Genomic DNA, 26,641 nt, shown 5'->3' on the forward strand with positions numbered 1-26,641 from the left:
TATTATTCCTATTCGACCCTAAACTACAATATCAGCTGTCTGTCAATAGACCAGCCAGTTGCCCAAATGCCGGCATACATCAAAGAGCTCTGCGGCGGAGCTAGTAGTAGCCTAGCAGGAGCTATCGTATGACAAAGCAGCCTAGTTATCATAAATCTTTTGATATTTTTCTTATATTCATTGAGACAGTAATAAAGTGATCATTTTTGTTTTTCATGTTCCTTTTTTGAACGAATATGGGTCACAGAGACAAGGAAGTTACCGCTGAAAGCGGCTTAGTTTTGCCTGTGTACAGAGATTATATCTGCCTGAATGACTTATGACGTGAATAATTATTGCGTTCGAACGGATTAATTATTGCGTTCGAACAACATAATTATTGCGTTCGCACGAGTTAATCATTTCGAGCGAACGGAATAGTATTTTGAGGGAACGCAATAGTATCTTGTGTTAACGGAATAGTATCTTGTGGGAACGGAATAGTATTTCGTGCGAACGACATAATAACCTGTGGGAACAAGATATATTTTTATATCTTAATGTCAGGACACGGGCTCCGTAGTTTTTAAGGAATATGGGAAAGAAAAAGGATATCTGTTGCTGAAAAGCATTAATTGTCAAATACCTTGAATTGAAAAATGCCTAGCAAAGTTATCAAAAAAAAAAACATCGTATTTGTAAAGTTTCTTTTTTTTTTCTTTTCTTTTCTTAACTTGTCCTGTCCAACAGCTGGGCAAACAGATGAGAGCTGAAGGCCTCTTGTGTTGGACATATTTTACTTTAACAACAGGGGTTCTGAATTTTTTGACAAACCAAAGGTATGTCTGAATAAACCCCTTTTGTAATCGAGGCGAAACTTTATTCATTTCAATCGTATTTGAAGATTTTTTGTGTTGGACCGGACGGAAAAGGAAAGGAGGGGCAACAAGTTGCTGGATGTTTATCAATACGGTCAGGTTCAGATGTAATACAAATCTAGAAGGGGCGGGGCCTGTCCACACACACACTCACATGTTATAAACACAACTGTTGGCTGCAAAAATGTCCACATGTCAACATGTACACAATACAGAGAGTGTTCACACACGCACACTTATGCCTTCAAACCAACTAGTGTGAAATATTTCATTCAATCACGCAAAGTGTTTGTGCAAGGTGAGCTAACACCTGTGCTCTGGTGAGTGTTTATGTTCTTCTAAAATGGATGGTGGAATGTGAAAAGAAGGAGAGAGAGTTCTCAGCCATCACCACACCAAGACCCCCGCCGCAGCAGGTGCGGCAGCCAGAACACCCCCAACGCTACTCGGCAGTGAGCAGAAAACAACCGCCCCCCGGGTGACCACATCCGCCACCCAGGCCAGGGCCAGCAGGACCGCCCCGAGGCCCTAGAGCCAGAGAGCAGGGAGGCTTGGAGGGACAGAGAGCGCAGCCCCGGCCCAACCAGGAGAGCAGCCCCCCCACCTCGCCAGAAGGGCTCAGCGCCGGGCCCCACCCGAGAAGAGTGCCTGCAGCCCCAGACGAGCGCCTCATCACCACCCAGGAGGTCTGGGCATCCTCCCGCCCCACCCCAGGTACGGGCCAGGACCCCCCTAGGAAGACCCGCTGAGAGCTCCAGGGAGCCACCCACTCGGCCCACGGTGGGTCCAGGAAGTAGCAAGGCAGGGGCCGGCCGCCCCTGCCCAGGAGTAGGGCCCACAGGAGAAGAGGGGGTCCACAAGAGATGTTGTAAACATGGCCCGACCAGGCTCACCCAACCAAGGTGCCCTAAATGTCTAAGGTGCGGTTAAAATTGGCGGGTAAGGCGCTAAGAGGACATCTGCTGCTTGCTAGCAGTGATCTCCAAGCACCCCCCCACCAAGGGCCCTACATGTCTAAGGTGCAAATAAAACTGAGAGAGGGGGGGGCCCATTCCATACGACAACCATGGAAGGGGGACCACTTCCAAGTAGCTCCTCCCCCCAAGGTGCATCGCAGGCTAAACCCCCCACCCCCTCACCCTAATATGAGATTATATGAGGAAGGGGGTAAGTCGGGGACAGCTGGTACACTGTCCCCCGGGGGGTCAAACAGCTGTCCCCCAGCCCCCACCAGCAGAGGGCCCAGGTCCCCCCAGCCCAGATTTCCCATCCCCCGAGGCGCCGATACCCCAGGCCCCACACCACCCACCCCACACAGAGAGAGAGGAGCCAGAAAGCGTATTTGTAAAGTTTCTTTTTACAGAAAAGAGCCAGTGAAGAAACAGAAGAGCATTTGACTTCACGATAAAAGAAAGCAGCATTTAACAGACAAAAACCAGGACTCTTTACTCCAAATATGGATTTTTTACGACAGTTGTTCCCACACACCATAATATTAATAGTGCATCATATTCAGCAACCAGCTATCAAATGTTATGAGGAGGCTCCTGATAAAGTAGCTGTCACAATCTTCAGTTCTGTTTTGTTTTACCTGCTGTGTCTCGCGGCAAGATGGCTGTGGGTTCTCTTGGAGGGCTCCGCCCCCTCTCTTGGGGCTGTCAATGAGTGGCGCCGAGCTGGCTGCACTTTAGGTTGATTGATTGAGCTCTATTTAAGTTTGTCCGTTTCTATTCTCTGTGTCTGAGTGTTGCTTTTGTTCAGTCTGTTTGTCCTGGTTTCTTTACCTGAGTCATGCTGTTTGAGTTATGTTATGTTTGTGGAGTTTTTCCCCATCTAGTGTGTTGTTTTCTGTTATTAAAAGAACTCTGGATCTTCCCTCAACCGTAAAGTCTAGTCCTGCATTTAGGTCATTCATATACACTGTGACATTACACTCCGACAATGTCAGACCCAGCTGGGCATGATACAGCACGTGAGGTTTTGTCTACAGCTGAAGAGGAATTACCTACCTGGATCCCCCTGAGTATCATGATCTTGGAGAGGTGTTTTGTAAGACTCAGGCAAAATTTCTTTCACCACATCGGCCGCATTACTGTTCCACTGACTCGCAGGAACATAATCATCTAGAGCAGTGTTTTTCAACCAGTGTGCCGCGGCACACTAGTGTGCCGTGGGAGATGGTCAAGTGTGCCGTGGAAAATTGCCCTCATTAACTGATCTAAAAACATTTCCCATCTCCAGGATTCCTGCTCTGTGTTCATCCAAACAGGCCCTGATAAAACACTGAGGAGTTAGGAATATAAAAGATCGTAAAATACTTTTTCTTTGCGTTTATTTTATTTTATTAAAGACATTTTGATAAGAATGACCGTACCGCGATTCAGCTGCAGCTCCGGCTGTATTTGGGAAACGTCCCGTCCCTTTGACTGTCTCCACCAATCACTCTTGAGGGGCTTAATCACATGTCATCAGTCTGACCAATCAGAAGTGGTTAAAGTCTTCATTTCCTTGTCCCGATTTCGCTCGTAAAGTCGCTCAGTTCTAACAAAAATACCAGCTAAAGCTCGTCTTTTGCGCTGTAGCTTTCCACAGAATCCGGTGTCAGACCGTGGAACAAGTGAACAAAACAATGAAGCTCCGAAAACCGATCTCCGGCCGTTTTATGCACTACATCTCCCATGATGCATTGGGTTGTGAGAGTGACAGGGCACAAGGAGATCTGTCGTTAGACGTCTTGAAACCAACGAACACACATCAAACTATTTTTAAATCTTCTAACTTAACTTTTATTGAATCTTTTAGAAAAAAAAACAGCTGCAGTTTCCTGCTTTTTCTGCAACAATTATCTCAAAAATGCATGTGATATTGAGGAGGGGCTGTAGATCAATACAGACTATGAGTTTATCCTTCTTTTTTTAAATTTTTGGATGCTGGTGTGCCGCGGGATTTTTTTTAAGGTTAAAGTGTGCCGTGGCTCAGAAAAGGTTGAAAAACACTGATCTAGAGGACATATCTATCCACTGTCCTAACCTTGACTGGGAGGTCATGGAGCAGTACCTACAGGAGAGTCTCCAGACCGGCATCATCCGACCTTCATAGACTACTGAAGTTTGAACAGTATCACTATTTGCAAAACTTACCCCCACCCACTGCTGAACATTGCTTTGGATTTATTAAGGGGAGCTAGCATTTTCTCCAAGCTGGATCTCCGTAGTGCATATTATTTTGTGTGCATCCCAGATGGAGATGAGTGGAAGACAGCTTTCAACACCCCTACTGGACAGTTTGAGTACTTTTTCATGCACTTTGGTTTAACAAATGCTCCTGCAGTTTTTTAAGAGTCTGATCAATGATGTGCTGAAAGACATGATCAATAAGCTTGTTTTTGTTTATCTAGATATTATTTATTTTTTTCTCTCCAGACCCTGTTACCAATGTACAGCACGTCAGAGCCGTCTTACAGGGCCTACTGGAGAACCAGCTTTTCTATAAAGCTCAAAGCTTTTTGGGCATGTGGTCACTCCAGGCGCTGTTCAGATGGATAACTCAAAGGTTGAAGCTGTTTGGTAGGAGCCTATCCCTACTGACAGAAAATAACGTCAATGCTTCCTGGGTTTTGCCAACTTCTAGAGGCGCTTCATTAGGGGATTCAGTGGCGTGACATCTCCAAATAATTCATTGTGGATATGGATGCATCTGACTCTGGAGTGGGAGCTGTGTTTTCAGAGAGAGCGTACAGTTATAAAATCCATCCCTGCGCATACTTCTTCCACAAGCTCACTCCTGCGGAGAGAAATTACAACATAGGGAACAGAGAACTACTGGCGGTGAAGTTGGCTCTTGAGGAGTGGCGTCATTGATTGGAGGGGTCTAAACATCCCTTCCTTGTTTAGACCGACCACAAGAACCTAAAGTACACTTGTACTTCTCAAGTCTCAACTCCTGGCATGCGAGATGGAATTCTGTTTTTCAGTAGGTTCAGGTTCACCTTGTCTTACAGACGTGGCAGTAAAAACCTTGAGCCAGATGCACTTCTATACCAGGAAGAGGAGGTGGTGGACAGAGGTAGTGGCTCCATAATTCCACGATCAATGGCATTGGGCACCACACAATGGGCCCTGGAACGCAAGGTGAGAGATGACTCTGCTGTTCTTGCTGGATTTCTTGTTGGTTGTCTGTTTGTTCCCTCAAGTCTTCGTCCCCAGGTGCTGAAATGGGGACACTCTTCTCGGCTGGCGTGCCACCCTGGCGTTTCACGGACTGCATTTTTGGTGGCACAGCGATTTTGTCTCTTCAAGCCCAGTATGTGCCAGCATGAAGGTTCCACGTCGTTCGCCAGCAGGTCTCTCATCTCCTCCTTGGTCCCACGTAGCAATGGACTTCATTACCAGTCTTTTTTTTTTTTTTTTTTTTTTTTTTAACTTGTCCTGTCCAACAGCTAGGCAAACAGATGAGAGCTGAGGGCCTCTTGTGTTGGACATATTTTATTTTAACAAGAGGGGTTATTCATCTTCAGACAAACCAAAGGTATGTCTGAATAAACCCCTTTTGTAATTGAGGCCAAAATTTATTAATTTCAATCATGTTTGAAAATCTTTGGTGTTGGACCGGACGGAAAAGGAAAGAGGGGAAGAAGAGAGAGGGACGTTAGAGAGAGGGGGGGGTAGGAGGGTGATAATAGGAGGGGAAGGGGGGTAAGACCATGAAGCAGCATAGAGCAGACAGGTTTACTGGTTGTTTATCGTTACGGTACGGTTCAAATGTAGTACAAAAAGGGCGGGGCCTGTTCACACACACTCAAATATTATCAACACACCTGCTAGCCGCAAAAATGTCCACATGTCAACATGCACACAAAACAGATAGTGTTCACGAACGCATACCTATGCCTTTAAACCAACTAGTGTGAAATCTTTCATTCATTCAATCATGCAAACTATTAGTGCAAAGGTGAGCTAACACCTGTGCTCAGGTGAGTGTTTATGTTCTTCTAAAATGGATGGTGGAATGTGAAAAGAAGGAGGAGCGCCCAGCCACCCCCACACCCATACCCCCGCCGCAGCAGCAGCGGCAGCCGGAATTCCCCCAACGCCACACGGGAACAGGCAGGGAACAACCGCCCCCCGGGCGACCAAGACCGCCACCCAGGCCAGGGCCAGCCGGACCGCCGCGAGGCCCCCAGAGCCAGAGAGCAGGGAGGCGCAGAGGGAAAGAGAGCGCCGCCCCAGCCCAGCCAGGAAAGCAGCCCCCCACCGCGCCGGAAGAGCCCAACGCAGGGCCCCACCGGAGAGGGACGCCCACAGCCCCAGACGAGCACCCCACCACCACCCAGGAGTTCCGGGCATCCCCCCGCCCCGACCCCAGGTACGAGCCAGGACCCCCCAAGGGAGACCCGCTCCGCACTCCAGGCAGCCACCCACCCGGCCCACGGTTGGTCCAAGTAGGAGCAAGGCAGGGGCCCGCCGCCCCCGCCCAGGAGGGGGGAACCCCGGGGAAAAAAGGGCGGCCCACAAGGGATGTTATAAATATGGCCCGACCAGGCTCGGCCATGTTGGAAGTTTGGCGGGGCCCAGCGCCCAGGGGCAAGGACCAGGACCCACCCCCCAGGGACACGAACACCCCCGGCTCAGGTGTAATATGAACCCCCCCACCGTGCGGAGAGAGCACCGCCGGGCCCAGGGAGCCGGCACCCAAGGGACACGGCCGCCATCGCCAAGGGGCCCGCACCCCCCACCAGGGAAGGGGTAGGGGACAGATGGACCCAGGTCCCACCTTCCTTGTAAAATGTGTGTGCGTGTATGGGTGTTTGAGAGGGTGTTTGTGTGCATGTGTGTGTGTTTATGTTTGAATGTATATATTGAAGGGGGAGGGGTGTGTGTACTAAGGGGGGTGCAGTTAAAATTGGCGAGTAGGGCACTAAGGGGACATCTCCTGATTACTCACAGTGATGTCCCCTCACCCTCCACACCAAGGGGCCCTAAATGTCTAAGGTGCGGTTAAAATTGGCGGGTAGGGTGCCAGGAGGACATCTGCTGCTTGCTTGCAGTGATGTCCAAGCACCCCCCCTACCAAGGACCCTACATGTCTAAGGTGCAAATAAAACCGAAAGAGGGGGGGCCCACTCCATACGGCAACCATAGGAGGGGGGCCACTCCCAAGTAGCCCCCCCCCAAGGCGCATCGCAGGCTAGACCCCCCACCCCCTCACCCTAATATGAGGTTATATAAGGAAGGGGGTAAGTTGGGGACAGCTGGTAGACTGTCCCCCGGTGGTCAAACAGCCGTCCCCCAGCCCACCCCCAGCAAAGGGGCCAGGGCCACCCAGCCCAGGGGCCCACCCCCGGAGGCGCCGACACCCCAGCCCGGCACCACCCACCCCACACAGAGAGAGAGGAGCCAGAAAGCGTCGCCCCCCCCCGGAGCAAGCCCAGGCCCCCACCCCCAGACGCCGGCCCTAGAAGAGCTCTGGTCAGGCCTCGACGGGACCGAGGAGGCCAACCGGCCGAGGCAACCACTGATTGCCTCAGCGGAGACCCCGACCCGCTAGCCCCCCCGACCCGTACTAATAATGGGCCCCCCCTCCCCCCCAGAACGCCCCCCCACAGGACAGGGCCGACAAGCCCCCCACCCCACCCCACCCCAGACCCCGCAGCCGAAGCGGGTGACACCCAGAGCGACCGGGGGCCCCGAGAGGGTTGTCCCGTCCCGCCCCAGAGCCAGGGAAGGGCCGATCCCAGCCCCAGGTGCAGATGGGCAGCCCATCCGGCGCCGCTGGGCCCCCCCCACCCGAGCAGGGCCCCCCGCCAACCCCCCCCAGCACAGGCAAAGGGACCACCCCCCCAAGCCAAGCCAGACCACCACCCCACCCCCCCACCACGCACCCCCACACCCAAGCCCAGAGGACCACGCAGCGCCCCAGCCCGCCCCACCCAGGCACCGGACCCGACCCCCCGACCAACGGAGCCCCCCACCGCCCCCGCCAGGCACCGGAAGCCCCGACCCCCACCCCAAACCACGGCAGAAGGGCAAGGAGCAGCGACGACCAAGCCCCCCACCCCCTAAGTCATGGAGTCAACCACAGGAGACCAGAGAGACTGAATTCTTTCAAAGTTACTTGAGCTTTGGGCTGACATTTTTTCCAAGCTGATATGATCAAACAGCAGATTTCTGTGTTGACTTATGTTTATATTTTTCTTGTTTTTCCAATTTATTAAAATAGTTTTTTTGGCAATACAAAGAGTTATGAAAATGATAGATGCTAATCCTTCTTCTATATCGATGGCACTCATGTAACCAAGCACACAAAGTGACGGTGAGGCAGTGATTGAAACCTTAAGCCAGACTGATAAATCGGCACATACCTGCTGCCAGAGAGCCTGGACAGGAGTGCAGAACCACAGTGCGTGCATGTAGCTGTCGGGTAGATTATTATCACAGTGCTCGCAAATGTCTGAGTTACTGAGACCCATCTTGAACATCCTCTGTCCAGTGTAGTAAATTCTGTGAAGAGTTTTGAGATTCATTACCAGTCTTACCAACTACAGAAGGTGAACCAGTCATCCTGACCATTGTGGACAAGTTCTCCAAGTTAGTCTATGCTATTCCCTTGCAGGAACCCCAGTACATGGTCCACCCAATTCACCTGGGAGGAGTGTGCCCATGACTCTTTAGTTAACTCCTCTGGGTTCTCACCTTTCCAGGCTGCTTATGTTCAGCCACCTCTGTTCCCCCACTAGCACCACAACTGGTCCAGCGGCTTTTGTACTGCGTTGTCTACGCACCCAGAAGACATTCAAAAGTCAGCTGTTGAGAAACCCCAAGAGGCTCAGTGCTGTGGCTGATACGGTTTAAATCTCAAGAATCAAGATGCAGAGTAAGGCTTCAATGCAAAAAGGGCAAGTTGAAAACTGTTTAATAACAGTAAATAAAAAAACTAAGGAGCTGCATCTGCACACCAAATGATAACAAGACAGCACACATAACGCTCCAACAGAGAGACATAAAACAAGGTGACTTAAATAGGCAGACAACTCTACCAGCAAACAAGGTGCAGCTGTGGACTCCAGTAGGAAGCACAGGTGAGTGGGCAGAGCAGCAAGGAGAAGCCACAGCAGACCTGCACAAGATCAAAAAGTGAAAACCGAAAACAAAACAAGCAGAAGGAGAAGGAGAAGCCACAGCAGACCTGAACAAGATCAAAAAGTGAAAACCGAAAACAAAACAAGCAGAACGTGCCAGTGACAAATCGTTGACGGACCTCTCCGCCAGAGTACAAGGTGGGGGACACTGTCTGGCTGAACTCCACAGACTTCCTTCTCAAGGGTGGCTCCAAGAAACTGCATCCTTGCTTCATTGTGAAGCTGGACCTCCAGCGCACCTTAAGAGTAAAACCGGTGTTCCATCTGAGCAAGCTGAAGACTGAGAGAGTGAGTCCTCTCCATGCAGCATCGGAGGATCCCCCTCCTCCCCGTCTCATGGATGGAAGCCCAGTATACACTGTCAAAACTCTTCTCGCTTCTCGGGGGGTAGGCCGGGGCATCCAGTACCTGGGGCCTGTTGCACAAAAGTAGAATTAAGACATCCGGGATAAATGACTGAGCTGAGCTCAATGAATCCACAACATGTGCGTCCAGGCTTAATTGGTTGCACAAAGACCAAGCCAGGATGAGCAGACACGGATACATCAAGCCAGGTGTAACCAATCCTGGATAGGTGCGCGCTCACAGCTCACTCAAATAGACCCTGCCACAGATCACAGATAAACTGATTTACCATGGCAACTAGAGCCGCGTACTTTTCCCTGTCGGAAGCACAAATCCTCATGGAGGCATACGAGGAGGTTAAAGATTTAATTAAGAAGAAAGGCAACACCGCCACAGTGATAAAGCACACTCAAAAAGAATTTAAATTAAATTTCCAGCCAATTAAGTTTACGAAAATGTAACTTGTCATTTCAACCAGAAAATGTTATATTTGTAAATCTTACGTGAATGAATCATGTCGATCGTACATAAAAATAATCCATTTAAAAGTTACTAATTTCAATCATGTTGATCCAATATGATAACATTAAATTGGATACATTAGTAATCGCAAGGAATTGTGGGATTCCATTTTCTTTGTCTATCTGGGCAGATTGGGGTCTAAGTGTGAGTTTTTGTCCATGGGTTTTATTCCTAACACAACATAAATTGTGTTAGGAAGTCATACAAATTTAATTTGAATAAACTTAATTTAATGAGGTGTTACCAATTGAAGTGATTCAGTTAAGTTGGATCAACTTTTATCTTTTTAGAGTGAGCAACAATATTAATTTAAAGTTGGGTCCAACTGCAGTATTTAGATTGAATCAACTTAAATTTATTAGTTTGAACCTAAGTACATTAAGTAGGACCAATATGATTCCTTTTTGTTCAAGTAACCCTATCTAATCATGTGGAAATCATTTCCATAATTTTCTTATGTTCATTCAAAGTGAACCTTTTTTTGAGTGTAGTTTACCTGCTTTAATTTGTCCTTATTCAATAAAGGAACATAATGTTACACATTGTGTTTTAAATGGAATGTGTATTATTTTATATGACAGAGTACTAGGGCCCACTAAGGAAAAAAGGATAAAGTCATAAATTTATGAGGCTGGTTCTTTCTGCAGAAAAGCAATATATTCTTTTTACAGTTTTGATAGTGATACTTCATATTCTGGCACATCAGCATGTCTTCGTTTATGAAACCATACTGAAGCACAATTTCACAAAAATGCCCCACATCTGTCATTTTAACAACTGTCCTGTCTTACAATATTATGACTTGTCTTTTTTTCCCCTCTGTGGCCCTAATATTCTATTATTTTACATATAGCCTTATAGTCTATGGGAAACTGTAAATTATCTAATGATAGCAACATCATCTAAAACTAGTCTAGTTTTAGATATAACTAGTCTAGTTATATGTGATAACAATGTATAGTGAGCAGTGAAATAACTATTGGTTTCCATTTGTGGCGACTGGTGACTGACATTAGGGATGAGATTAAATAGATCCTGGAATTTAGCCTGGTCTGGAGCAGGCTAGCTCCACAGAATAAATCTCCATGGTAATTTATACCATAACATATCCTCCTGCCCCCTATCCAGCTTTAGTGCAACCGGATTGGGGATCAATTGAGCCAGGATCACCAAGATATCCTGGCTTAATCCCTTATCCTACTTTTGTGCAACAGGCCCCTGGTGGATTGGGAGGGTTATAGTCCGGCTGATCATCAGTGGGTTCCTGAATGACGCATCTTGGACAAGGACCAGCCGTGTCGTCCATCTGGTAGCCGGACGTAAGCAGGAGAGTTCTGTCACAATCTTCAGTTCTGTTTGTTTTACCTGTTGTGTCTTGTGTGCTACTGTTGCTCTCCATGAGTGGCGTACAGCTGTCTGCACTTTGGGTTAAGTTGTTTTGGCTCTATTTAAGTGTGTCGGTTTCCACTCTCTGTGTCTGAGTGTTGCTTTAGTTCAGTCTGTCTGTCATTGTGTTTTCAAGTCCTGTTAAGTTTGTGGAGTTTTTCCCACCTAGTGTAGTGTTCTCTGTTATTAAAAGAACTCTGGATCTTCCCTCAACCTTGTAGTCTAGTCCTGCATTTGGGTCATCCTTTTAGTGGACTTCAGACAAGCTTACTCCTGATTGGCGGCAGCAGTTGCCATAGAAACGTTGACTCAGACTGACTCGGACCAATCACTGTCATCTTGCTTCAACATGGAGACGTCTGTATCGCAAAGAAATGGAGATGGAATTTACATAATTTTGCTGTAGCCAGAATTAAGGGATTTCACACTCGCTCAGTCCAGTTCTCTTATATAGTCAATGCATAAAATCTATTATACAAATAAAGTTTAAACCAGTTGCGTATATTTTAAAGAGGATGAAATTTACCCTCAAAAGTTGACGGAAACTGGAAGTTAAAACATAAAAAGAATCTGATGCCAACTTCAACCTCGTACAGGCCAGTCCGTGAAACTTTTGTCAGACATTAATCCGGTCCATGGCCTGGAAATGGTTGGTGATTTATAGATGTGGAGGTCATAACATTTAAAAATGGGTAACATAACAGTTTGCATATTTCTGAGCCATTATTTAAAAAATGGACACACAAAAAAAATCATCAACGCGGATTTTTTCTCAACCAAAAAAAAAGCACATAAACTCAGTCGGGTTATGATAAGCTGTCCTTTTTATCTTTGAAGATGCTCATTTGGGATTTCATTCCCACTGGTACTCACACTGGAACAATTTTAACAACCAGCCTTTTCTTGTCAACATTATACTGTGGTCATTGTTTTCAGCGTCTATGTCTCTCCAGCCAATTTAGGTCACACAATTTTTTGGATAATTGAGGACAAGCAGCTGACTTGGTGAGTGGTGAATAAAACAGAAGAAAGAGCTCTCGAAAACCCTAGCAGGAAAACCAATGAGATCCACAGAGACATGCAGCTGCAAAGAAGTGTCTTTCTCTTAACTTTGTTTTCTGAATGAGGAAAAGAAGGCTCCAGGCAGGGCAGTGAGAGTTAAGAGGAAAAAAGTGGCAATGCTTGCTGGTAGCAGATGGTGTCATTCTAAACACATTACTAAGGAGCTGCTGCGAACACTCGATACTGGACTGCTGACTGTGGGTTTCCATTTAGCATAACCATGTCTCTTTGTCTGCAAAATGTATACATCTATGTTAGTCAGCAATAAACGTTTTTCCTCTTTAACTTTGCACAGCAGCTACTGAAAAGACTACATTACAACTTATCTATAGAATACACAAGTGCTTTTTATGAAGTCTTTAGTCTCATGAAAATCTTCTGTAAAACAAGTTTCAAAGAAGGCTTCAAAGAAGGTTTTGCTACAGTAAGTTGGGATACATATATTTAATAGGCCATAAGGTGAAAGCTGTTTCATATCATTTCATTCCGACATAGGGGAGCTAAAAACGTTTTTCTAAATAACAAAGATATGTATATTGGCCCTAAGCTAGAGTGTCAAAGTTCTCTATTTGTTAACCTGTAGTTTAAAAAAAATCTGTTTGAAGTCAGAACTGCTTACTTTACTCACATATTTACATTAGCAAGTGCACTGTGGTTTGGGTCACGTGTAAGCTGCTGGTCCAACAGAAGCATATCCATAATGGCAGCAAACACATCAACGACTTTGGAGGAGGAAAACACTCAAAAATGAAAATAAGCAGTTTAAAAGGAGAAAAATACTGACGCTGGTTTTCATTCAACTTGCTACAGAAGATTCAGAGATAAAAAGTGGTGTGAGTACCCCAAGCACCTCTGGAAACTTCCGTCCAACATGGGTTTAAATGTTCCTTCCTCTTGTCCTGTTCTACCTGTCCTGTGCATCATTTGCAGAATAGTGGACAAATACATATTAATAATAATTGATTAGATTTATCTGCGCTTTTCCAGACGCACAAAGCGCTTACAATGTGTCCATTATTCATTCACTCCTCATGTATACTTGGTGATGGTAGAGGCGTGGCTGCCAGTTCACACCTACGATCCCTCTGACCATCACCGGGACATTCATACGCATTCACACACCAGTGGAGCCACACTGGAGGCAAGGAGGGTGAAGTGTCTTGCCCAAGGACACAACAACAGTTGACTGGGGGGAGCAGGCATCGAACCGCTGACCCTTCAATCATTGGACGACCTGCTCAACCTCCTGAGCCACTGCCACCCATTACAGTGTTGGGCAAACACATAAAGGATCATCTTTCAGTAGTGCAAATGTTATCAGCAGGTAGTGGGGCAAATAATCTGTCTCTCAGTCTCTTAAACTTTCACACACACTGCTGAAGTATTTTGTTTAGAGTTGTGATGATTTTGAACCAAATTCGGTATGCTACATTATGCATGTTTTAATATAATGTAGAGGATGATATTTTTGTATGTTTTATTTTTGTTAAAGGGCTTATATCATGCAAAATTTTTAGCTTTTAAGTGTATTGTAATGTTTATTCCTCACTATGAACAACCCAAAAGCAGCATTTTAATCCATTCGTGCATCTCTGAGTATTCCTCTAAAAACCAGCACTCTGAACACCAGCCCATCCCAATCCATGAAAACAATTGAGTTCTCACATTGTGACGTAGATAAGTTAAGCCCCTTCCAGGATGAGCCAGCCCTGCCAACTGCGACCCCAAGCTAACACACATCCATGGATGTCAGGTTTCAGTTGAAATCAGCTAAGCTGTTACCGTCGCAGCTGGCGCAGCTACAGCCCACATCCAAGATTCCACTGCATTCTCACAGACAATCGCTACAGACGCTGAAACCAGACTCCTCTCCATCCTTGGCCTTCACACAGGTGAACGTCCCAGGATATCTAGGATTGCTTCATTACTGCTCATCTTCCACATTTGCTCCCACCTGTCCAGCCACCTGCCAACGCTGAAGAAAGAGGAACCACTTCTCAAGAATGTGTGGTTCCTTACCCAGCACTGCCAAGCACTGACCCAGTCAACCAAGCTCAACCACCATTCACTCTGTGGGCTCACACCTGGGGCTGGGCAATATGGCCTTAAAAATAAAATCTCCAATTTCATTTTTTTAATTCGATCCCCCCCCCTGCAAACACACACACTTAAGGAAAGCAATAAGAACAAACGGCAGACAACTTAAAGCAAATTTTGACTTTATTTAATCAAACGCAAGAAAAATGTAACCCCCATTTTTGGGATGAATAATAAATAAATGAACACACTCTTGGGTTTTTCTTATTCTCACTCTCTTTTGGACTTGTGTTGTTTATATAATTTTGCTGTATATAATTTTCTTGTTTTATACAATTTTTTTCTTGTTTTTGTATTATTCTACACTTGTTTTCACTTGTCCAAAATAAAAAGTCAGTTATTCCCAGCTGTGTTTTACGTCACACTTTGTAGTCTAGATTAAAAGGTAGTAGCACCATTTTCTAAAGGATCAACCATACAGCTCATGTCTGGGGTCTAAGGTTTTAATCAAATTAATAAGCCCCGTCTTCTCCATGGAGAAGATGATGAAGCACAGCAGGAGTTGCGGTCACCCCCCCTCCCCCCGCCGCCGCCTCCGAACAAAAAAATCCTCAGGCAGACAAGTAATAATTACATCACAGTATTCTTTATTAAAAGATTACAGTACCAATGCTGTTTGGCTGCTTGAGTGTGTGTCAAAGCAATCGCGCTTGTTGCTGGACATAGAATTATGGCGGTCTCCCCTCTGAGGCTGCTGGAGTGCTCCTGGCGGCCGTTAAATAAAAGCATAAAGCCGTATCATTGAATAAGCCGCAGGGTCGAAAGTTGGTGACAAAAGTAGCGGCTTATAGTCCGGAAAATACGGTAGGTGCTGTAGAATGAGTATGTGTATGTGTGCCAGGGGGCTGCGTGTGTAAAAGGACTGAGCGTGTGGTGAAACGCGAGTGCAAGCCTTTGACTGCGATGAGCTTTAGGCAAATGTTGCAGCTCTCTTCCTCCATGTCAGTAAACCCACACCAGTTCCAAACAACAGATGATTTTATTCCTTTCTTGGGAACAAACTTCCCACTCTCACCGGTAGCCATGCTGTCGCTTGGTGTGTTGTGTGTGCTATGATGTTGTTGTTTGTCGCTTTCCATACAGCCTACGCTACGGAAGCTCTGGGGAGCCAAAAATGCGACATTACACAAAAACTCGATTTAGTTATTTTTTAAATCGCCCGTAACAAAAAATTCTAATTAATTCATTCAATCAATTTTTCGCCCAGGCCTACTTACACCTAAAGCCTTTTAAATGGTGTTCAATGGAGCTTGATGCCGTAGCTCTGTCATTGCTGCTGGACACTGCAGCCTTTAGGTCTCAGCTCAGCGAACCTACAGGTAGACAGCCCGTCGACAAATCCAGGTGTGAAATGTCTTTCATCCTTAATATCCCACAGTCAACTGTCAGCTCTATCATAATCAATTTGTAAGAGTTTGGGATTACAGCTACTCGGCTGTGGTGCAGTGGAAGGGCGATCGACCTTTAATCTGAAGATTGCAGGTTAGATTACCACCTGCCCGCCCATAGACACTGAACCCCAGCTTTCCCCTGGTGGAAGGCTGGCAGGTTGGTGCCAGTGTTTAGCAGTGGAGCCGCCATTAGTGTGTGTAAATGGGTGAATAGGACTGTGACTGTAAAGCGCTTTCCCCTTCGGGAAAGGTAGATAAGTGCCATGCAAGTATGGGCCATTTACCATTTACCATGAAGGGGTTGGCCATGTAAACTGACGGAGAGGGGTCAGCAGATTGTAGCATGTATGTCTTACATGAACTTTACAAAGTTGGTTTTAATTAATTTGGGCTAGTTTGGTTCGACTCATGGAGGAATGTGAATGTTTAAAAACAACAGACAAGACTTGAGTTGCTAATGTAAATGTATTTACAATATACAGTGAATACAAAAATCACAATATATACAACAAAGGATTTTTTTTAGTCCAGAGGATGTTTTCTGTTGTTTTGTCTTTCTAGTTCTTAAGGCGTCCGTTAGGCCTTATGAAAGAGTTTTTATAGTTCTCTTTTGGAAAAACGAAAGAAAGAAACACTCCAGCTGATTTGTTGGATGAGAAGGGGGTTAGTTCCTACCGCACTGGCAGTGAAGAGGGCAGAATCCAAGTCAGGATCGGGGCTCCTTTTTAGCTCGCAATCTGCAGAGGATTTATCCTCTTTTTTCCTTCTGGGAGTGGTAAAAAACTCCCTGATAAACAATTCTGTCCAGTGCTCAGGTTGAGCATCCAGTAAATTGGTCTGCAAGACGACCAGTCTTGCGACCTGGCCTGTTAAAACAGGGTCAATAAATAAATAATAATTCCCTTTGATCAAAAGAAAGCATATTCCCACAACCTCCTTAATTAACATAATAAACAAATGCATATGCAATTCATAATCAAGAGGAAATTACAAAATTATTTTAAGTGCATAATCGATAGTTGTACAACATTTCCAAATTCTATTTCAATGTAGATGATCATCAATTTCATTTCAACGAGTACTCACAATTTATATTTCAACATTATTTATCAAGCAGAAAAATAGTTCATTTTAACCACATCCAATTATAAAAAACAATTCATTTAAACTGGCGCCCGCGCCAGCTGTCTCAATCATGGCTGCACTCACCAGTTCACTTTTTGTTCAATTGTGCAGATTTAAATCCCGGCTTCAGATGATGAACGCCGATCTGCAGCAGCGGTACACAGCCCAGCTCCCTCGTACTTGCAACCTGTCAGTGCTTTGACAGGTCTCCCAAGAACGAAAGCCACGTCACTACTGAACTTATAGTCTCGCGGTATTTGCACAGCGCAAGGGAACCGGCAAATTTAAAGTGACAGTGCAGAATTTTACTAGGAGCGACAGCGCAGTATGATTTAAAGTGATAGCGCAGAATTTCATCGGGGTTACACCCTCCCCACTTTAGTTCATGCGCGTCCGCGTCGCATATCAATACAATGCCTAAGATGAGTCTGCTGCAATGGCTTGATCCAAAGCACTCGAATAAGCTTTTGACACGTTCTGAAGTAGTGTTTGTATAACAGAAATAAGCGGATTTCCCAACACTGAATACTTAAGCCTACTTGGCTGTCGACGTTGCCGAGTAGATCGTCTGGGTGTTAAATCTTCCCCTATAGGATCACAAGGCATAACGGTAGTGTTGGGGTTAGCTACTTCTGGTGATGACTCAGATTGAACAGCATCTCCAACCTCAGACTCCAGAGACAACCCGACATCAGGTAAGGTTATGGACACGTCGGTAGGCAAGTCTTCTTCCACAGAAACTTCCGCAGGTTGTTCAGACTCGTTACTGGCAAGATTAGAGGGATCACCTTCAGGCATCAGTACGGGTTCTGCAACCTCAGGCAAGTTAGCCCCTTTTGCCCCCATAGATGAAGGAACCATGGTTGTGCTTTTGAGTTGAGGATCAGCAGAAGAGCCTACTGCTGTTGATGGGAAGATGCAGCAATCCAAGCTTCCTGGTGCAAGCTGTGGCTGCCCTGAAGGTTGTGGCACTCGGAACCTTACTGGCGACGGAACCAAACCTTCTGAAAGGACAGACTCAGCATCTTCTTCCGGAAGATCGACAGAATCAGACTGAAGTTTGGACTGACTTCGTGATTTTGGTCTGACTGGAGAGGTTTCTGCATTGGAAGATTGAACAGGACTTGATGGAAGAAACCCACAGGGTAAAAGTAAGTCTCGATGAAGTGTGCGGCTCGGCCCATCCTTTGTCTCAGGTTTTATGGTGTAGACAGGGAGGTTGCCAGCACGTTTGGTCACCACATAGACGTCATGCTCCCATTTATCTTCCAGCTTGTGCTTCCCACGTAGCCGAACATTTCGAACCAGAACTCTGTCTCCAACCTCCAAACTACAGGGTATTACCCTCTGGTCAAAGCGACGTTTGTTTTTCTCATTAGACTTGAGTGAATGCTGTGAAGCCAGCTTGTAACTCTCCTCTAGGCGTGAACGAAGATTTTTTACATATTCTGAATGGGAAACACTAGGAGGGTCACGAACAGGTAAACCAAAAGCCAAGTCAACAGGGAGTCGAGGGGAACGACCAAAAAGAAGTTCATAAGGCGTGAACCCTGTGACCTCATTCCTTGTGCAGTTATAAGCATGCACTAAAGGTTTCACGTACTCCCTCCATTTGGACTTTTGTTTAGCCTCTAATGTCCCCAACATGTTCAAGAGCGTTCGGTTAAAACGTTCCACCGGGTTACCACGAGGATGATAGGGAGTAGTTCTGGTTTTAGTTATCCCAGCAACTTCACAAAGCTCTTTAATCAACTTTGACTCAAAGTCTGGGCCTTGATCAGAGTGCAGGCGCTCTGGGATGCCATAATGGACTATGAACTCTTCCCACAGACACTTTGCAACTGTTTTGGCTTTCTGATTTGGGGTAGGTATGGCAACAGAGAACTTTGTGAAATGATCCGTGAGAACCAGGATGTCTTTAGTATTGGCACTGTCCGGTTCCAGTGACAAAAAATCCATGCACAGAAGTTCAAGAGGACGACACGTTCTTATGTTCACCAATGGAGCGGCTCTTTCAGGTAAGGCTTTCCGCCTAACACACCGGTCACAGGTTTTAATTGTCTGATCCACACCCGCTGCCATCCTGGGCCAGAAGAACCGTTGACGCACCAAATCAAGGGTGCGCTCAACGCCCATGTGCCCCATATCGTTATGCAAGGCCTTTAGCACAGCAGGACGCAAATTTGGAGGCAGAACCAACTGGAGAACATAAGTGTCCTCCTGGCGTCGCTTCCGATACAATATGCCATCATCCAGCTCCAACCGGTTCCACTCCCGTAAAAGAAAAGTCAGCTCTGGAAGCTCCTCCCTAACTAGAGGGGGGATTTTTTCACCAGTGATCAGTTGATGAATCACTTCCCGGATGGCTGCATCAGCTTGCTGCTCAGCTTTTATAGCTTCACGGGACAGGGGTGGAATAAGTGGAAACCCATAGAAATCCTCTTCATAAATGTCTGGAACAGCTCCAGTAGTCACTGATAAAGACTCAATCAGGGCGACATTGCAGAGAGGAGAATCGGATTTTGTTCTCAGCAGACAACTATTACAGATGGCATCTACAACATCAGGAGGAAGTTCTCCCACGTCGCCGGTCTGACATTGCTGCTCAGTTAGGTGCTGAACCAGCTCTGGTTCTTGGCAGGCTTGGTCCTCATCTACTGCTCCCTGATGAGCACGTCTTGACAAAGCATCAGCATCTACATTGTGACGACCAGCACGGTACTGCAGTTTGAATGAATACGTGGAAAGCGCAGCTAACCATCGATGACTGGCAGCATCAAGCTTAGCTGAGGTCAAGACGTAAGTCAGGGGGTTACTATCTGTGACGACAGTGAAGCTGGCACCATAGAGGTAATCATGGAACTTTTCTGTTACGCTCCATTTTAAAGCCAAAAACTCCAACTTATGAGCGGGGTATCTTGACTCACTCTGAGACAGACCTCGACTGGCGTACGCTATCACCCGAAGCCTTCCTTCTTGCTCCTGATATAAAACAGCCCCCAACCCTGTCGTGCTTGCATCTGTGTGCAGTATGTAAGGTTCCTTGGGGTTGGCAAATCCTAGAACAGGTGCAGAAGTGAGTTTGGCAATGAGGGATGTAAACGCATTCTGGCAATCTGGAGTCCATCTCTCACCAAATGAAAGTTTTGGGTCCAAATAATTTCCAGCTTGACCCTTTCCTTTGATCTTTGCACGGACTGGTGGATATCCTCGTGTGAGATGGTTAAGAGGTTTGGCTATGGTGGCATAATCTTTTATAAACCGTCGATAATAACCGGCGAACCCAAGAAAAGACCGTAATTCTTTAAGATTACGGGGAACTGGCCAGGATTTCAAGGTGGAAATCTTCTCTGGGTCCGTTTCCACTCCTCTCTCAGACACTACATGACCTAAATACCGCACATTTGTCTGAAAGAATTTACATTTATCTGGTGATAGTTTTAGACCAAATTCCTTTAACCTGTTTAACACACAGAGGAGGCGTCTTTCATGCTCTTCAAGGGAAGCGGAAAAAACTATCAGATCATCAATAAATACGAGAACTTCACGTAGATGTAGATCACCCATACACTTTTCCATCAGCCTCTGAAATGTGCTTGGGGCATTCGTTACTCCTTGAGGCATTCTGTTCCATTCCCAAAATCCAAGTGGAGTGACGAAAGCGGTCTTCTCCTTATCTTCTTCAGCCATCTCTATTTGATAATAACCAGACTTCAGATCTAATACACTAAACCATTTAGAACCATGCAGAGCCGCAAATGACTCCTCCAAATTGGGTAAAGCATAGGCATCTTTAATGGTCTGTATATTCAGCTTCCGGTAATCAATACAAAGCCGGACATCACCAGTCTTCTTACGGACCACCACGATTGGAGAAGAGAATGAAGACTCAGATTCTCTTATGACTCCAGCTTCAAGCAAATCCCGTAGATGGTTCCGGACTGCTTCCAGATCCTTTGGATGGATGGGACGTGCACGATGCTTGAAAGGTGTTTGGTCCAGTAACTTAATGTGATGTTTTACTTTGCTCGTACAGCCAAAATCCAGGTCATGTTGAGCGAATACCTCTGGCATGTTGTTCAACTTTGCTGTTATGCGGTCCTTCCATTCAGGGGTAATGGGTGAGTCCCCAAAGTTAAACTCCATAACAGTCTTTTCTTTGGCTGTAGGGGCAGCAACTTGCTGTGACAAAACAGTTGGCGAGTCACACACGTCACCGATGATTGATAGGGCTGGAATTAAAATGTCTTGCTTGGATTCGTTTTTTAGGATGACAGGAACTTTATAGGGTGAATGTTGCGGAAGAGTAATTAGGCAACTTTGTACACAGAGTCCACCAGGCAAAATGGAAGAAGGGTGCTCAATGATTGCCCATTTACTTGTAGATGTAGCATCCATCTTAGCAGAACCCTCTAAAACCTTTGTTTGCCCTGCCTGAATAAGCACAGGGGTTGGACTCTGCAACCGCACAACTCCAGTTTTTCTTGCTTGGGTTTGGTTATGACGAAGTTCTAAAGATTTCAGAACCACTTTGTACCCATATGCTTTAGGCTGGTAGGTATTACAGTCGCTGTCCAGATATTTATGATACAAAACTTCAAGGGTGTTCATCCCGATCAGTACAGGGCTTGAAGTATTTGCGTGTACATCTGGGACTATCAACGCTAAAGTTTGAACCTCAAACTCAGCTCCAAGAAAATCCGAAGGAAAAGTTATGGTGGTTTCTACATATCCTAAATATGGCACAGACTGTCCTGCTGCACCCTCCACTTCCAGAAGGTGGTCCAGAGACTTCACAGGTTGATTTGTCAACAGTTTATTGTAAACAGAAACAGGAATGGTGGTTACTTGAGATCCAGTGTCCAATAAACAACAACACTGTGAACCAGCAATGTTCAACATAGCAGTACACTTTGAACCGATGAGCCCTTTTGGAAACAACGTCTTCTTGGAACTGGACTGAACTGCACACTGAACATGATTTTTCTTGTTGGGACTTATATGACTTTTGGCTCCCATTTGTCCCACAACAGGCACCAATTTTAGTTTAACGGCTTGGATGAAAAAGTGCTTTGGTGCTTTTGGGCGAACTGCTTCTTCTTCTTAGCCACTAGTGCAGGGTTTGATTCATTTTCACACTGTGGTCTTATATGTCCGTCTTCGCCACACCTAAAGCAGTAACCTGGTTTGGGCTGAGACGGTGGTGGCTTCTCTGATTTTCTTGTTTGTTTTGAATACGCCTGGTTCCTGGGTCCTGCTGATGGTGATGTGGACTGATTAGCTGTTAGCAAAGCTAATTGCCGTTGGACATCAGCCAATTGTCGTGCGAGTTGTTGCGTGATATTGGTCAACTGTGCTACAGCTCCCTCCTCTTTAGTGCTGCGTGCAAACTGAGCATGGGTTGAAACTTTTTGCTTTGTTGCTCCCAGATGTTGCTTCATGCGAAGAGCTTTTACAGCTTCCCTGTCCTCTTCAGTTCGCAAAAGCAATAGCAACTCTGCGAAGCTTGGTGGTTGGGTCTTCTTGTGTTTCAGGTTGAGTTCTGAGATTAGGTTGTCATCCCAGCATCCTCGACAAAACTGATTAAGAAGATGGCGGGGAATATCAGCTTCTGCAGCTCCTCCTCTCTTCACTGCAGAGATGAGTGCCACTTGTAGTCTTTGGAGATAAGAGGATGGTTTCTCCCCAGCGTTTTGATAAGTGTCCATGAATTTTGCAAACAGTTCATCTCCGTCCTGTACGGTGGCATAGGCGGAGTCTAGAGTTTCTAGGAAAATGGCAGGCAGCATATCAGAACTCAGATGTTTAATGATGTCTACAGCAGGGGGTAGCAAACTGTCAATGATCTTTCTTGATCTTTGGAGATCAGACACAGCAGGATCTCTCAACATTACATCTACTGCCGACCTCCAAGTTTCATAGTCTGTTTCATGGGTTGGTCTAGGAGTCCTTCCTGAAAAGGGCTTGAGTCTTTGGTAGTGTGTTGACTCCTCACTTTTCACAATGTGCTCCACAACGTAACGTTGGACCTCAGGTGGATTAAGATTCAGACCGGAGGCAGATGGATGTGATGGTGTTGGCTGTGCAGGTCGACCCTGTTCCAAACTCGGAATGGCTGGGTTTTGTTCTCCAACATCTGGTGGTGGGTTATCTAGTTGCCCGCTCACTGATGATGCCATGGATTGAGTGTCCATGGGTTGCTCCTTTATCTGTGAAAGAGGCTGAAGAGCTGCAACCGAGTCACCAATCTGAGTCATCATGGCGGTTAGGACCTGAACGTAATCCTTGCCGGTTAACTGGGCTAAATCTTGTAGTTCAGACAGATACGAAGTTGTTTGTAGTTTTGCAGCTTGCGTTGCACAGACAGTTGCCAACTCAGAAATACAAAATGAAGAAGTTTGGTCTTCAGAAACCAAAGTATAAGGTAGTATGGGCCGTAAAGCTTCTAAAGCTGAACCTGAGCAATATTCAACCACAAGCGTTTCATTGAAATCTGAAGCCGTGTCAATAATTACTTTAAACTTGTTAATTTTCCCGTAAGACTTCAGAAAGTCAAACACTTCCTCATTGTCAGTAGTGACAGTGATACCTTGTACCAAAACTGCATTGGGTATTTTAATTCCAAAATTCAAAAAAACCTCCATGACAAAAAAAATTACCTCTTCTCAATGTCAGGTGATTAAACATTCAACCAGTCCTCCTAGCTAGCTCGCCAAGTTTTTACTATGTAGCATGTATGTCTTACATGAACTTTACAAAGTTGGTTTTAATTAATTTGGGCTAGTTTGGTTCGACTCATGGAGGAATGTGAATGTTTAAAAACAACAGACAAGACTTGAGTTGCTAATGTAAATGTATTTACAATATACAGTGAATACAAAAATCACAATATATACAACAAAGGATTTTTTTTAGTCCAGAGGATGTTTTCTGTTGTTTTGTCTTTCTAGTTCTTAAGGCGTCCGTTAGGCCTTATGAAAGAGTTTTTATAGTTCTCTTTTGGAAAAACGAAAGAAAGAAACACTCCAGCTGATTTGTTGGATGAGAAGGGGGTTAGTTCCTACCGCACTGGCAGTGAAGAGGGCAGAATCCAAGTCAGGATCGGGGCTCCTTTTTAGCTCGCAATCTGCAGAGGATTTATCCTCTTTTTTCCTTCTGGGAGTGGTAAAAAACTCCCTGATAAACAATTCTGTCCAGTGCTCAGGTTGAGCATCCAGTAAATTGGTCTGCAAGACGACCAGTCTTGCGACCTGGCCTGTTAAAACAGGGTCAATAAATAAATAATAATTCCCTTTGATCAAAAGAAAGCATATTCCCACAACCTCCTTAATTAACATAATAAACAAATGCATATGCAATTCATAATCAAGAGGAAATTACAAAATTATTTTAAGTGCATAATCGATAGTTGTACAACATTTCCAAATTCTATTTCAATGTAGATGATCATCAATTTCATTTCAACGAGTACTCACAATTTATATTTCAACATTATTTATCAAGCAGAAAAATAGTTCATTTTAACCACATCCAATTATAAAAAACAATTCATTTAAACTGGCGCCCGCGCCAGCTGTCTCAATCATGGCTGCACTCACCAGTTCACTTTTTGTTCAATTGTGCAGATTTAAATCCCGGCTTCAGATGATGAACGCCGATCTGCAGCAGCGGTACACAGCCCAGCTCCCTCGTACTTGCAACCTGTCAGTGCTTTGACAGGTCTCCCAAGAACGAAAGCCACGTCACTACTGAACTTATAGTCTCGCGGTATTTGCACAGCGCAAGGGAACCGGCAAATTTAAAGTGACAGTGCAGAATTTTACTAGGAGCGACAGCGCAGTATGATTTAAAGTGATAGCGCAGAATTTCATCGGGGTTACAAGATGCTTTAGCGCATAGTGCAAAGAAGTCTTTCTCCACAGTCAATTGCTACAGAGCTCTGAACTTCATGTGACCTTCAGATTAGCCCAAGTACAGAATGCAGAGAGCTTTATGGAATGGGTTTTCGTGGTTTAGCAGCTGAATTCAAGTCACACATCATCAAGTGCAATGCAAAGCGTCAGATGCAGAGATGCAAAGCACACCGCTACTGGACTCCAAAGCATTGGAGATGCGTTCTCTGGAGTGATGAATCACGTTTTTCCAACTGCTGCTAAGCAACTGCTAAGCAATTAACTTATCGTCACCTGTAATTAATTGTTCTAATTCATCTATTTTTATTCACAACTATTTTTGACCTAATAATTGCTGTCAAAAGCCACGTTTTGAGATATTTTCATTTAAATTCCTTGTGGCACAGTTAAACATCATATCGCAACTAAAAAACTGACATGATGAAGTTGTCCTACTATAACAGACTTTCAACCTTAATGTTTACACCGACAAGGTGTATTTTTGACAATCTCGGATAATTAAGAAAAAAAAACATAAACAAAAAATCAGGTCCAGAGTGCTCAAATTTAACCCAAAAAACAAAGTAGGGAACATTTTTTTTTACCAATCCAAAAAATATTGACAAACTTCTTATTAATACCATACGACGAGGCAAACAAAGACGAACATGGATCTCTGCAAGTGAATGCATCAGAATGGAGCAGGACAGGGAGATTGTGGCCGGCCCAGCATATATTCTACATCACAAATACACCCTTTTTCCAACGGAATCTTTTTATATGGTCCTGATTCTAAACAATTTGAATCAAGAAGTACTCAGAAAAGCAATTTTAAGCTTAATTTTCTTTATACCGTGATAAAAAAAACAAAAACTACAGAATATGTTAAAACACCGAAACACCATTTTCATCAGAGTGGGTCTTTGAGTCTTACTCACCTTGGAGTCAAGATCCCCTTTCCACTTTAGGACAGCCTGAAATGTGGACAGTCTGGTCATATCAAAGACGACTAGTGCCCCGACTGCCTCTTTGTAGTACACGCGGGTCATGTTTCCATAGCGCTCTTGTCCTTATAAAATGAGAAACCAGGAAAAAACAAATCTGTCCCACTTCATTGAGGCTGTTACTCACACATTATTAACAGTTAACTGTGAAAATTCAATGCATAAACTCCTGGCAAGTGTTAAACTAATTGACATAGGGCAGTGTTTTTCAAACTTTTTTGAGCCACGGCACACTTTAACCTTGACAAAAATCCGGCGGCACACCAGCATCCATAAAAAAAAAAAAAAGGAAAAGCTCATAGTCTGTATCGATCTACAGCCCATCTGCAATCTCATATAATATGATAATTGTTGCAGAAAAAGCTGGAAGCTGCAGCTGTTTTTTTTCTAAAAGATGTATTAAAAGTTAAGTTAAAAGATTCAAAAACTGTTTGATGTGTGTTCGTTGTTTTAAGACGTTAAGAGGAGAGACTCATTGTGCGCTAAGACAGTCACTTTAACCCAATGCATCATGGGAGATGTAGTGCCGAAAATCCGCTAACCGTAGACAGACAAGCGTCTCTGAGCTTCATTGTTTTGTTCACTTGTTCCACGGTCTGACACCGGATTCTGTGAAAAGCTACACCGCTAAAGACGAGCTTTAGCTGGTATTTTTGTTCGAACTGAGCGACTTTTTGAGCTAAATCGAAACTAGGAAGTGAAGACTTTAACTAATTTTGATTGGTCAGACTGATGACATGTGATTAAGCCTTCAAGAATGATTTGTGGAGACAGTTAAAGGGGCGGGACTTTTCCGCAAACAGCTTTAGATGCAGCTAAATCG

At 45.1% G+C, this 26,641-nt stretch overlaps 1 protein-coding gene and 1 long non-coding RNA gene across 3 annotated transcripts in view; both read right to left on the reverse strand.

Moving 5' to 3' along the window:
* Positions 1 to 26,641, reverse strand: part of LOC111949304 (ras-related protein Rab-32) — a 65,257-nt gene that overhangs the window by 13,091 nt on the left and 25,525 nt on the right. For both annotated transcript variants that reach the window (XM_023966250.2, XM_078935983.1), the window contains exon 2: positions 25,753 to 25,883. In XM_023966250.2, the coding sequence (XP_023822018.1) occupies positions 25,753 to 25,883 (131 nt within the window). The remainder of the gene's footprint in view (positions 1 to 25,752; positions 25,884 to 26,641) is intronic.
* Positions 16,244 to 24,797, reverse strand: LOC144987057 (uncharacterized). The gene is made up of 2 exons (XR_013650920.1): positions 24,521 to 24,797; positions 16,244 to 24,177 (listed from the first exon to the last, which is right to left on the reverse strand). It is a non-coding gene; the product is annotated as an uncharacterized LOC144987057 (long non-coding RNA).

The sequence above is a fragment of the Oryzias latipes genome, chromosome 18 (genome assembly GCF_053564925.1).
Source record: "Oryzias latipes strain Hd-rR chromosome 18, Olatipes_Hd-rR_3.1".
Lineage (NCBI taxonomy): Eukaryota > Metazoa > Chordata > Actinopteri > Beloniformes > Adrianichthyidae > Oryzias > Oryzias latipes.